The 15,040-nt window shown below is 36.8% G+C and overlaps 1 protein-coding gene across 1 annotated transcript; it reads right to left on the bottom strand.

Moving 5' to 3' along the window:
• Positions 1 to 4,002: 4,002 nt before the first annotated feature.
• On the bottom strand, positions 4,003 to 5,274 carry LOC142504957 (uncharacterized). The gene has a single exon (XM_075617793.1). It carries the CDS (start codon positions 5,272 to 5,274, stop codon positions 4,003 to 4,005), a length of 1,272 nt encoding a protein of 423 aa, XP_075473908.1.
• Between the last annotated feature and the right edge of the window lie 9,766 nt (positions 5,275 to 15,040).

Raw genomic sequence — 15,040 nt, 5'->3', positions numbered from 1 at the left:
GTCTTGATTGCAAATTTTAGGAAAATTATGAGGTCATTTAAGCAATTTTCAAAAGCTATGGGAGCCGTTTTACATTAAATTTGATAGTTTGAGAGGACTGAAATGCAATAATTTAGGCTTAATGGAATAATCCGAGAACTTTGGGATTTAGGTTGCAACTTTCTGAAAAAAAAGTCTATTTGAATGTAGTCAGCAAGTAAATTACCAATTAAGGATTACATAAGGAACTGCAATTGAGGAAATTAGATAGATATGTAAGCATGAGGATGTCTTAGGTGGAACGAGAAATATTAATATCGACAATTTTTGATAAGGAGGTAAGATTGTCAAATTATTAATTTTTGGATATCATAGTGGATTATAGAGGAATACAAAGTAAGAATATCGGAGTTCGTATAATTTTTGTAACCTTCCATTTATAAGATTTGAGAAAAATATTATTTGGGGTCTGTTGCGTGTTTTCTTAATTGCTCGCAAGCGCACGACGTCAAGTTATAGTAAAATGTATTTTTGAATACAAGTGTCGATCCCACGAGGAGTATGTATATAAATTTATATTAGTGCTTGTGATTAAAATAGTCTCGACTTTATTTACAAAAATCAATTAAAAGATTTGGTTGCAAGAATAACTAAATTGAAAATGGATTTAAATGTAACACCAAATTGTAATAAATAACAATGGAATAAAAGATCTAGAGGTCCGATTTCACGCAACTGTCCACCATATGTAATTTTTTGTAGCTATGTTATAAAAATCCCTCTTATTCATTAGCCAAGAGTCCTATAATTATCTACTCCCTCTCCCGAGTGTTAAGTAGACTTTAATTATCTAAAAATGGATTGCAACGTTCCCATCAACAATCTACAAATAAATAACACATCAAGCACTAGATTCTCTATGGGGTTCGATAGCATTATAGGCCCTCCCGAACTCTATAAATACCATTGATGTATTTTTCCCCTTTCTTGTTTATAATTTTCTCTTGCGAGTGATAAATTGTAAACATTTAAATCATTCAATTTATGGCCAATAAATTGAAAGCATTAAGATTAGAACAATACAAATGAACAATATGAAGAACTTAAATAGCTTAGTTCATAAATTCTAACACATGGTTTCTAGTTTTGTTCCATCTTTCCTCTAGAAATAAAAATTAGTTCATAATAACACAAGAAAAACAACAAAACATGGTTCTAAAACAAGACATATCAAATGAAAAATAAAAGAAAGAAGAACTTAGAACAAGAGCTTAAAGTGCTGATTCCGTCCCCAGAATTGTGCAAAAGATTTCCCAAAAAAACTTGATGAACTTGGGTCTTCAATCTTCTAGCAGCAGCCTCCACTCTTCCCTTGGCTCCCCAATACCCTAGATGGTAAGTAAATGATGTATTTTATAGTCCCAGACAGGCCTCAATCCGCAGCACACCAAAATCTTGGACTTCCATGCGCAGCACACCAAAATACAGATTTTCCGGATCTGTCTTGCAAGGACCGCAAGTGCGGTTAGGACGTCATCACTGGTGCGGTGCTTCTACTGTTGTGTGAGCACAGGTGCGGTGCATTTTTTAGTGCGGGTGCAGTGCTACACCGCGGGTGCAGTGCAAATATAAGCGCGGGTGCGCTGTAGCATCTGTATTTTTTATCTTTTGCACTTTCCAATTCAACACTTTAATACTCAAAACTCTCATTCTAAGCTACAACAACAAATCGCATAAAACCTGCTCAAGAATCACAAAATTCCAAGTTAAATACAAGTAATAAAAGTGCAATAAATTGCACTTATCAAACTCCCCCAAACTTAGGATTTTGCTAGTCCCGAGCAAAATAAAACAACACAAACAAATAAGTCATGAAATATTTTTAAAAGAACATGGCCTCAAGATAATTTAACTAACTCTTCATGCATTCACAAGTCAAATCAATACAACCAATTTTTCATCCGGATATAATTAGCAATCGGTTAATTTTCTTAACTTCTAATCTCTTCAACTCATGTTTCAAAACATTCTCAATCGATTTCAATTTTTAAAAACACAATCAAGAGGTCTTTTTTGGTAAAAATTGGGTTCAAAGCAATATTCACTCAAGAAAGGAGTACCCAATAAATATTTGATGCAATGAGATGTGTGTAAATTTGATCAAGATTCGTACTCAATGAAAGTGTTTATCGATTGTCCATAGGCTTGATCCTCCCAATCCCTCTTCACTCGTATATTGGACAACTATGACTTGTTCAATAGGATTTGCAATGCTTGTAATGTTAGGCCTTGGCTCATGGCTACAAATGAAGATTAGGAATTCAAATAAGGGAGTAAATTGAATTTTTATCTCTTTTGAAAACTCCACTTTTTCCTTTTATCTCCATTTTTTATTTATTTTTTTTCATCTCTTTTCTCCCCCTTTTCTCCAACTTCTTCAATCAAATATCATTCATTTTTTTTCTTTTCTTTTGTAGGAGAATTTTAATTTCTTTAATCCTTTGAATTCTTACTCCCTTGAAAATGTAGGAAATTAATGTATAAGATATTCAAAGGGGTGATAAATGTGGGATATTTAAAAGGATATTGAATGGGGGGCTTTTACACATATTCACGTGTGCCATTCAAATTCATATAAGCTACAAAGAGGTGACAAATGATAAATTATTTTTATTTGGTGGCTTGAAAGGCTCAATCGATCCAAAAAAATCACCTAAATCATTCCTAAATCATAGTTTGTCTGTATTTCACCTCGAGTGTTGTTTGGATAGTTCTAGACAAAATCTCAATTCACCAACACAAAGTAGAATCTAATCATCGTGAAAAATGGTGTCTCAATGCATCAACCCAATTCATATATATTCAAAAGAAAAGTGCTTGGCTTCCAAGAAATTTCAAGAACACAATTCTTTTCTCATATAGGCTCAAGAGGGCTTCAAATGAATATTTATGAACAATATAAATAGGCCCAAATAAAATCAAAGATTGCCATAATCATTTATGTGTTTGAAAAAATTTATTTCAATGTCAAATGAAAATCGCAGAGTTGTTTAGAAATTATAAGTCTCAAACTTACCAAATCTCATGATTGTTCTCTAAAATTTTCAAATGGATTGATGAACATGAATGAAATACATGACCTTTCTTCTCAATACACAAATTTTTTTCATCATTGGCTATTTCAAAAAATTTCATGGCTATGACACTACAAACACAAAAGCAAATAACTCAAAAGAAAATAAAACACTCAAATAAAACTAAATAAATAATTGAACACACAAAATAAAATAAATAACATCTCCCCCAAACTAAAATATGTGCATCGCCCTCGATGTAAATGATCATTAGAGTTAGAGGAATACACATAGCTCGGGCAACGAACGTCAGTGGTCATTGCCATCCTCGTCATCTGCGCTTTTCTGTTTTTAAAATCATCGACCGCGGGTGCGGTCTAGAATATACCGAGGGTGCGGTGTAGCTACTGGAAATTTTTGAATTTTCGACCTTCAGCTTCCGCGGGTGCGGTGAATATTCTACCGCGGGTGCGGTGTTGGTTCTAGAAACATATCGCGGGTGCACTACAAACTAGACCGCGGGTGCGCTTTCCCTACTGGAAATTTTCAGTTTTCATTCAGCAAACACTGCGGGTGCACTCAATAAAGTACCGCGGGTGCGGTATGGCTACTGGAAATTTTTTTATTTTATGTCTTCCACGACCGCTGGTGCGGTATATTTCCAGCGCGGATGCACTCTTTGAAATTGTTTTTTTCTCTAATTGTTAGTCCTGAAAAACACAATTGGGAGTCATAAGATTTGGGGGAATACAAGAACACACTAAACCAAAAAATCACAACAAAAAATAAGAATACAAGAGTAGAAGCAAAACCGAAAACGAAATGAAATAAAGAAACAAAAATTTGGGTTGCCTCCTAATAAGCGCTTGGTTTAACGTCGTCAGCCCGACTGTCACTGCACTGTTCAAGGTGGGTCGTGAGAACTTTTAGATGCCTTGATTTCCACCCTTTAACCCTCAACATCCATTGTCAATATTATTTGTTTCAAGTCGATGATAGCCCCAGCAGTAGCCAAGAATGGTCGTCCTAGAATGATAGGGACATTCTTACTGTTCTCCAGGTCTAGTACCACGAAATCTGCTGGAAACCTCAATTTATCAATTTTAAGTTCAACATTGTCTACACTACCCAATGGCACTTTCACCGATTTATCTGCCAGCTGCAAGATTACTTCTGTGGGTTTGATCCCGCTCAGTTCAAGTTTCTCGTAGAGAGAACTTGACATTATATTCACACTTGCTCCTGAATTACAGATAGTTTTTTTCACGAATTGACCCCCTATTTCACATGGCACAACAAATTCACCGGGATCTAGCAGCTTCTGAGGAATATTTATTTGTGTTCCTTCTTGATGTTCCACTTCCCCCTGATCTGCAGAATCAATATTAGTGTGTAGGTTCTTGAGAACGTCAAGAACTTTTTTCTTTTGAAATTCCGCTTGTAATTGTAAAAATCTATGAGGGTAGGGAAGTAAAGAAATATCAACACATTGATTCAAATCAAACCTCTCATTTTTCTTACCTCGGACTCTTTTTGTTAGAATTGGTTTTTCATCTTGGATAGGTGTGAGTTTAATTTCTTTCTCATCTCTGCTTATCACACCAATCTCCTCGTGTTGTATAAAAATGGCATTCACTCCTCTTAGATTTGGGTCTGCAATCTTTTGAACTGAGCCTGATGGTTGAGATGTGAGTTGCTTCGTTATCTGCCCCACTTGTGACTCAAGGATTTTCAATGAAGCACCAATATTCGCCGTGTGTGTTTCAAGGTTGTCAAGTCTAGACTCAGTTCTAGCCATCCTCTTACCAGATTCAACAACAAATGTCCCAACTGAATCCTCAAATGATGGTTTCCCTTCCCCGTTTGATGTATTGAACCCCGGTGGAGGATTCAATGCATTCTTATTATTCGCGTATGAAAGATTTTCATGCTTTCTCAAACCAGGATGATAAGTGTTAGGGGGAGGGTTACCTCGATAACCTCCATAGCCACCAAAGTTCCTGTTGTTGATGTACTGTGCTTCTTCGGGAAGAGCTAGTTCTTCAGCAACAAGCGATGGACTCTCAGTCTCTGATGTGCTCACCTTATTCAAAGCTGCAATTTGAGTGGTCAGTGCAGATACCTGAGCCGTGAGTGACGTAATGGGATCCACAGCATAAACTCCAGCTGTCCTTTTTACTCCTACCCTTTCAGACGGCCACTGGTAGCTATTTATAGTCATCTATTCAAGCAAGTCATAAGCTTTCTCGGGAGATTTAGCAAAGATCGTGGCACCAGCTGCTGCATCAACTGTTCCTCTTGTTTGCCCATTCAGACCGTTGTAAAATAATTCAATTTGTACCCAATCTTCAAAACCATGGTTCGGGCACTTTCTCAACAGCTCCTTGTATCTTTCCCACGCCTCATATAATTGCTCAAAGTCAGTCTGCCTAAAAGTACTTATCTCAATCTTCAACTGTGCAGACTTCCCAGGTGGAAAATATTTAGTAAGGAACATGGTTGCTAACTCCTGCCATGTAGTGATACTCCCCAAAGGAAGCAATTGGAGCCATCCTCTTGCTTGGTCCCTAAGAGAAAAAGGAAACAAGCGCAATCGAATTATATCATCAGAAACACCATTTATTTTTACCGTGTCAGTGATTTCAAGGAATTTTCATAGATGTAGATGAGGATCTGCAGTAGCGGCTCCCCCAAACTGGTTCTGTTGAACCATGTTTATCAATGCGGGCTTGAGCTCAAAGTTGTTTGCATTAATAGTCCCTCGTGCTATGCCCGAATAATGAGCATTTAGTACCGGCCTAAAATGATCTCTGATGGGTATTGCCGGGGGTGGATTTTCGTTATCTCTGTTGTCAGCCATTGCTTGAATTGCTTCTCTTCTTGCCTTTCTTAATCTTCTTGTGGGTCTTTCGATCTTAGGATCAAAGATAAGCAAGTCAATATTTTGCGATCTTCGGATGCATTGTCAAACAAAGATAAGAAACAAATCAATGTTTAATGTAATACAATAAAAGCAGCTTTAAATTAAAATCTAGACTAATTGGTAACAATACTAATATAAATTTAAAATAAACACTCCCCGGCAATGGCGCCAAAAACTTGTTGCGTGTTTTCTTAATTGCTCGCGAGCGCACGACGTCAAGTTATAGTAAATATATTTTTGAATACAAGTGTCGATCCCACGAGGAGTATGTATATAAATTTATATTAGTGCTTGTGATTAAAATATTCTCGACTTTATTTAGAAAAATCAGTTAAAAGATTTGGTTGCAAGAATAAATAAATTGAAAATGGATTTAAATGTAACACCAAATTGTAATAAATAACAATGGAATAAAAGATCTAGAGGTCCGATTTCACGCAACTGTCCACCATGTGTAATTTCTTGTAGCTATGTTATAAAAATCCTTCTTATTCATTAGCCAAGAATCCTATAATTATCTACTCCCTCTCCCGAGTGTTAAGTAGACTTTAGTTATCTAAAAATAGTGCAACGTTCCCATCAACAATCTACAAATAAATAACACATCAAGCACTAGATTCTATATGGGCTTCGATAGCATTATAGGCCATCCCGAACTCTATAAATACCATTGATGTATTTTTCCCCTTTCTTGTTTATAATTTCCTCTTCCGAGTGACAAATTGTAAACATATAAATCATTCAATTTATGGCCAATAAATTAAAAGCATTAAGATTAAAACAATAAAAATGAACAATATGAAGAACTTAAATAGCTTAGTTCATAAGATTTCCCAAAAAAAACTTGATGAACTTGGATCTTCAATCTTCTAGCAGCAGCCTCCACTCTTCCCTTGGCTCCCCAATACCCTAGATGGTAAGTAAATGATGTATTTTAGAGTCCCAGACAAGCCTCAATCCGCAGCATACTAAAATCTTGGACTTCCATGCGCAGCACACCAAAATACAGATTTTTCGAATTCTGTCTTGCAAGGACCGCGGGTGCGGTTAGGACGTCATCGCGGGTGCGGTGCTTCTACTGTTGTGTGAGCGCAGGTGCGGTGTATTTTGTAGTGCGGGTGCAGTGCTACACCGCGGGTGTGGTGCAAATATAAGCACGGGTGCGCTGCCGCCTTTGTATTTTTGATCTTTTGCACTTTCCAATTCAACATTTTAATACTCCAAACTCTCATTCTAAGCTTCTAAACTACAACAACAAAAACAACAACAAATCGCATAAAACCTGCTCAAGAATCACAAAATTTCAAGTTAACTACAAGTAATAAAAGTGCAATAAATTGCACTTTTCAGGGTCTATACGAGGTAATTGCGAAATATGGGAAGTAAGTTAAAAGAAAAAATTCCGTTTTTGGGTAGTTAAAAGAAAGAATTCTATTTTTGGGTTGACATTGCAATTGCTTGGATTTCTAAGGTCTGGAAACCTCTATTATGAACTTTGTCACTAAACCTTATAAGGATGGATTCATTGTGGAAATGTTTAAAGTTATTAAGAAACAGCTCGTAGGGTCATAAATTAGTTATTTCTTTTGGGATTATGAAACTTGCAATCTAAGTTCTAATTTGTGATTAAGAGTATAATTGTTGCTAGGAGACACTTATTTTGAAACCAATTGAAAATATGTATTGGGATTGTATAGAAGTTCTATTAGGTAAATAATTTATGATTTTTATGGATGTTAGGTTCTGTGGACTATGAGATTTATAGAAATATATGGAACTGAAGCTTCATGGATCAATTTTCGAGTTTCAATATAGGAAAGATTATTTTTGGGTCAATGATTTACCTTGTAAATGTTAAGTTTGTATTCTAGGAATGCTAAACACATAAATTGGGATATGTAGGACATTGAATTATCTAGACTATAGTAAGTTAAGGAATGACATTTCCGGGATAAGGAAATTACTCTACCATTTGGGATAAAATTAGATAACTACCTTAGGTCAAATAAGTCACAAAATTTAGATAAGCATCGAGGAAAGAGTAGCATAATAAGTTTTGCATTTATACTGTAAGGTCCAAAATTAAGACGACGTAATCTAACTGCATGCAAATCTAGGAAATATGAAAAAAAGAGAGTAATTAATTGATTTTAATCGATAAATTTATTGTGTCACATGCTTACATGATGTTTTAGTAGTTTTTCTACTTACATGCATTAAAATGTACATTTAAGGATTATTCGAGTTGCGATCGATGAACGGAGACCGAGGACTGAAAAACATAAAATGTTTTTATTAAATAATTATTTTTATTTATTTAAAATATGATTGATGCTTTTGCATATTTTTGAAAATAAGGAGTTTTGAGGTGATTTTATGCGCTGGGACGTAATTTTATCGGTGTTGGTTTTTCAATAAAAATACAAACGTAATAGCAACCCGGCTAATAAATTCACAAATTTATTTAAACAAAACTATTTTTAGTATTTTAATTATATACTAATGGCCCTAATTAAACCCTTAATAGGCCTAAGCCTTGTTAGTAAAATAATTAATTATTTAAAGTGCAATTTTCCCCAAACCTTCCCCATAAACTCACGCCCAATTTTCAGAATTTTTCTCTCCCAAAAACACTCCATCACACGGAAAACACACAATTTAAGATGAGAAAATTCGAAACAAGCTTCAAAGAACTCAAGCCAAAGGTATTCGTCCCCGTTCTTCGCAATCGTCAACGAGAATTCGTGCGTTTAAAACGCAAAGGCACGCATATTTATTTCCTTCAAAACATCATCACACCATAATATGTTTTATTCATAAATAATATGGAAAACAAGTGACAATTTTTTTTTATTTTCGTTTTTGCACATGACATGAAAATTCAAGTATGATTTTTTATCCAAATTTTGTTGTTTATGTGCATAAAGAGGCTGCCATGATTAGGACATGTTTAGACATTGTTTTGCACGAGTTTAGGGTCTTAGAACTCGAGCGAAACACCACACACGATCATGAACACAAGCTGGTGCATAAATTCTGTCATGGTGATCATGGGGGTTCGGTTTTCGATCATGGGGGCTTGGCTTGGTCTTGGCTTCTGGTCAGGGCTAGCCAGGGACGTGGTTTAGTCGAGGGTGGAGTCTTATCCATGCTAGGACTCGAACACAAGGTGCTGGGAGGAGTCCTAGCCAACAAGGACTGCTACCCGAGAGTCTTCAAGACATGCGCAGGGCTGCGATTGCTTGCAGGGAAGAAGGGGCTTTGTCCGTGGTTCAGGGGCTGGGCTAGGGTGAGTCCTAAGGGTCCTATAAAGGTGCTTGAGAGGTTGGTTCAGGGGTTGGGATCGTTGGCTAGGTCCTAGCAGCAGCAACATGGAGTCCATGCAATTGGGGGGTTCTCGGCCAGCTGATGGGCTTGGTTGGGGGGCTTCGGTTTTTGGTTTGGAAAGGTTCCCAAGGGTTCCATGGGTCCAGTAGGGTGCCTAAGGGGGTTGGTCAGGGTTTGGCCCAGGATGGGTAGAGGGTGGCTCGAGGAAATCGAGACATGGCTCGGGCTGAACTTTCAAGGGTCAAGTTAGGGTTTTATGTTGCTATATATATCAAAACACAGCTCGCGGGGGTCGAGTCATGGTTTAAGAGGGCTAAAATAATATAAAAAGTCTAAATTTTGAATTTAGGAATGTTATATTAAAGTTGAAATTTTTTCGGGATTAAAACGCCTTCAAAACACTAATTACGAATTAATTAAAAAGTCTAAGATATAGGCTAAATATAATTATGGAAATTTTATTCTGATCTTAACTAATTATTTGGGACATGTTAGAGCCAACGAAGTTAAGAAAAAGTCAAAAACGTGAAATTTTACGTCTAGGGGTAAAAAGGTCATTTTACACCCGAAAATTAGAAAACGTCATGGCAGTGCTCTAAATGCTGTTTTATATGCTAATATGATTATTTCACATGTTTATGAATTTTGATATGTTAAATTATGATTTTTAAATGTTCATGAATTTTTATGGTTTAATTTGGACATTTAAAAGACATGTTGCATGTTTGGTTTAAAATGAAAAATGATATTTATATGCATGATTTTTTTAAAGTGATGATAATATGAAAGTTGGAGGAAGTGAAGTAATTGTGACTATATAATGCTATGATGATATGATTGGGGATAACGTGAGGGGAGAAAGCCTAGAGGGAGCCCGTGCGTGGGAAAAGGCCCAGAGGGAGCTCGTCTATGGGAATAGGCCCCCGAGGAGCCCTGACGATCGTGTTTCCATATGATGATGATAGGCCAAGGCTCAGTTGATGGGTGAGAGTGTCGCTGATGTCATCGCCGCCCAGTACTGTGGTTTTATGATAGATTGATCCATCGACCTTATGATGATACGAAAGTCACAATTAACGATCCAAATTCAATAAAGGAAAGATATATGCTTATGATGCAAAGAAAAGATTATGATGCAATAATTTATTATATGAAAAGATTTATGATATGAAATGATAAAAGGAAAAAGTTTATGATGATGCTTGTTCATGAAATGTATTTTACGTAAAGGTATTTTTCACTGTTGCATGTGATTTTATACGTACTACTTTTTATAAAGGCTATGATGTGTTGAGTCATTAGATTCACTAGGTATTGATGCAGGTGAGTTTGATGGATGTCTTGATGGTTGACCTGACTGCACTAAAGGTGCACATAACCCGAGGACCAACGCTTCTACTTTCTGCAATTAAGTTTATTTTTATGTTAAAGATTTTTACGACATTTTATTTATGCTTTGAGAGATTTTTGAGAGATTTTAGTATAGGCTAGACCTTTTAAATTTATTACTTTTTAGGTTTAATAAAACGTTTGGCGATTTCATGTTTTGAGACATTTCTTTGGATTTTCAAGTATTATTTGGTTGATTTATTTTTAAATGGTGTCAAATTATTTTACATAATTTGTTTAAGTGTTGGGCAAAATTATGAGAAAAAAGAAAATTTCTAGTACTTTTTAAGCAAAACGAATAAGCAGACGTTTCAGTTGGTATCAGAGCAAAGGTCCTGTAAAGGGTTGTGCCACCATCAGCGCCAGAAAGATCAGTCATCAAGCCTCAAATTTGTAAGTTTTACATGTTTTATATGATTTAATATGATGTTACCTGAATGATTACATGAATAATATGTTTACGTTACATGTTTACTAGCTTTTTGAGTATATATACTTTGCATGCTTAAATTGCTAAAATGAATAAGGATATGTCACATGATTAGAAAACTTAGATTTAAATGCATGTTGGTTACATTAGAATTTGGAAAACATTCAGCTAAAATGCCACCTAGACATGCCCCTGTTAATGAGAATCAAGCCGAGAATTTTGTGAAACATCAAGGGAATGCACCCCCACCACCTCCTATAGGGGATGCTGCTACATGTGCACTTGAGGGTATGACCCGTTTCTTCGAGTAGCAGTTACAACATCAGCAGTTACATCAGCAGCAATTACAGCAGCAGTTACATCATTTACAGCAAGAACCTAGGCCACATCATGACGTGTATGATCAGTTCCGGAGGCTAGGGCCTAAGGAATTCCCAGGCACCACCGATCCCTTTTCTGCTGAGGTTTGGATTCGTGGACTAGAGGTACACTTTTGTTATCTGAATATGGGGGATGCTGACCGTGTGAGGTGTGCCACTTACATGTTTAGGGATGATGCCTCTTTATGGTGGGAAGGAGCCGAGCACGGTATTGATATTACTACTCTTACTTGGACTCGATTTAAAGAGATATTCTACGAGAAGTATTTTACTGTTGATGTTAGAGGGCGACTAAAAAGGGAGTTTATGAGCCTCCGTCAGGGAGACTCCACTGTTCTGAGTTTGTAAAGAAATTTGATAGGGGTTGTCACTTTGTACCCCTTATTATGAGTGATCCTGCGGAGAAGCTTAGACACTTCATGAATGGACTACGACCTATCATTCGAAATAATGTTATGATGACATAACTTTGGGAAATTAAAGAAAGAAATTCCTTAAGCTTCAACACAAAAAGATTTAAAAGACATTTTCGACACAGGAAGGATTATCATTCAAGGGGTAGCTAACTATGCATTGCTAGATTCAGGAGCTACACATTCATTCACATCTGAAACCTTCATCAAAAGACTGAATACTACTCCTCAAGATATGGGTTTGGGTTTTAAAGTTTCTATTCCTTCCGGTGATCACATGCTCACGTCTAAAATTGTCAAGAATCTGGATCTTCGATTATTAAAAGATGTGGTTCGGGCAGATCTTATTGTGCTTCCTATGCCCGAATTTGATATTATACTTGGGATGGATTGGTTATCAGAAAATGGAGCTTCGATTGATTTTCGTCCGCGATCAGTGTCTATCCGACCACCTAGTTGTAAATCTTTTGTCTTTGAGGAGGCGAGAAACCAGAATTGCCGCACATTATCTCTTGTCTATGTGCGAGGAAGCTTATTAAACGTGGATGCCAAGCTTTTCTAGCATGTGTCACTACCGCACATGCTGCTAAAAGTCAGAAATTGGAGGATGTTGATATTGTCAGAGATTTTCCTAGCGTCTTTCCCGAAGACGTTTCTGGCATTCCACCCGATCGTGAAGTGGAATTCTCCATTGATCTAATGTCGGACACTGTTCCTATTTCTAAAGCACCTTATCGTCTAGTACATGCTGAAATGAAAGAATTAAAAGATCAAATCCAAGAATTGCTAGACAAGGATTTTATTCGCCCTAGTTATTCTCCATGGGGCGCACCGATATTATTTGTGAAGAAGAAAGATGGTAGTATGTGTCTTTGCATTGATTATCGAGAGCTCAATAGGGTCACTATCAAGAAAAAGTATCCACTACCAAGAATTGAAGATTTATTTGATCAGTTGCAAGGAGCATCGATATTCTCAAAAATTGATCTTCGATCGGGGTACCATCAATTGAAAGTAAAAGAATATGACGTTCACAAGACATCGTTTCGTACTAGATATGGGCATTATGATTTTATGGTCATGCCATTCGGTCTAACTAATGCGCCAGCGATCTTCATAGATCTCATGAATCGCGTATTTCAGCCATATCCGGATCAGTTTATTATAGTCTTCATTGATGACATATTGATATATTTCAAGAACAAAGAGAATCATAGTCGTCATTTGAGGACAACACTGCAAGACATAAAGCTTTATGCAAAATTCAGCAAGTGCGAGTTTTGGCTTTATATAGTGGCATTCTTAGGCCACATCATTTCCAGTGATGGAGTGGAAGTGTAACGCCCCGAAAATTTAAAAGTCCACGCGAACCACATGCATTTGAATTATTAAATGCTCCTGTATTTTAGTCAAATGTTTTAATTGCATTAATTAATTGTTTGCATATTGACATGTTTAAATATACTTTTCTACATGGTTGCATTAAAATATATTTTTAAAAGGTTATTCGAGTTGCGATCGAGGAACAGAGACCGAGGAATGAAAAACGTAAAATGTTTTTATTAAATAATTATTTTTAATTATTTAAAATATGGTTGATGGTTTTTCATAGTTTTGGAAAATAAGGGGTTTTGAGGTGATTTATACGCCGTGACGTAAATTTTATCGATGTTGCTTTTTCAACTAAAATGCGAGCTTTTTGGCAACCCGGCTAATAAATTCACAAATGTATTTTAACAAAAATCTTGTTGATATTTTAATAAATTCTAATTAAGGCTAATAGGCTTAATTTAGTGGCTTAATAGGCCTAAGCCTAGTTAGCAAATTAATTAGCTATTTAAAATTATTAATCACCTAAAACCCTACCCTCACTTTCACACCTCCCTCTCCCAAAATTAAGAAATTTCTCTCCCAACAAGCACAACACACACGACACAACACCACCAAGTAGAAGGAATTTTCGAAGGTTCAAGGGAATTCTAGCCAAAGGTTTCACTCCGTTCTTCGACGTCAACGGTTGTTCGTGCGTATATAACGCAAAGGCACGCTATACATCTCCTTTTCTCGTCTATTACATCGTAATAACGTTTTAATTTTGTTTGTATGAAAAAATGAAGTCCAGATTTGTTGTTTTCGTTTTTCTCATGTGCATGATTTTTATGCCATCAGTTTTATGCCATGATTCACATTTTTTATACCAAAGGGGCTTCCATGATGTTAAGACTTGTTAAAGTGATGATCTTACACGTTGAAAAGGGTTCTAGACACACAGCGAACACCACACAACAAGGAACAAGAAGCTGGGTATTTATTTGTTGTCATGGGGTTTGGGCGATCGGGTTCCTTGTTGAGAGGACTGGGGAGTCACGGCTTGAGGCCAGGGCTCGGCCAAGGGTTGGATCAGTCAAAGGGAGGGTCCTAGCCAGGCTAAGACTCGAGTTAGGGGCTAGGGAAAGAGTCCTAGTCATGCTAGGACTCTACCCGAGAACATGCACAGAATTGTGCAGGGTTCGCGCAGCTTCCAGGGGCTTGGGGCTCGGTCTGTGGTTCAGGGGCCGGGCTAAGGTGATGCACTAGAGTCCTAGGTGGGTGCACGGGTGGTTGGTTTAGGGGCTGGGCTCGCTGGTAGAGGCCTGGACGCAGAAATCATAGAGTCCATCACAATGAAACTCTCGGCCAGCATTGGTGTAAGTGAGGGGCCTTCATTTTTGCTGTTTGGGGTGGTTTATAAGTGAACTTAGGGCCAAATACGGTACTCTAGGAAGTTGGTCAGGGTTTGGATCAACTTGGCTTGGGGGTGACTCATGAAAATAGAAAGTTGGCTCGGGGTCGAAGTTTAGGTGTCATATTAGGGTTTCTAACTAATAAAAATTGAAAAACGGCTCACGGGGGTCGAGTCATGGTTCATAAGGGCTAAAATAATATAAAAATAATAAATTTTGAATTTAGGAATTTTATATTAAAGTTTGGGATTTTTCGGGATTAAAACACCGTCAAAACAATTAATTAAAGATAACTGAAAATGTTTAATATTTAAGCTAAATAAAATTATGGAAAAAACTAATTTAGGCTTAAATAATTATTTGGTACATGTTCGAGTCATGAAATCAAGAAAAAAGTCAAAA

The sequence above is a fragment of the Primulina tabacum genome, chromosome 10 (assembly GCF_025594145.1).
Source record: "Primulina tabacum isolate GXHZ01 chromosome 10, ASM2559414v2, whole genome shotgun sequence".
In the NCBI taxonomy this organism is placed as follows: domain Eukaryota; kingdom Viridiplantae; phylum Streptophyta; class Magnoliopsida; order Lamiales; family Gesneriaceae; genus Primulina; species Primulina tabacum.
The sequence above is the reverse complement of the archived record's forward strand: the minus strand, read 5'-3'. Positions and strand labels throughout refer to the sequence as shown.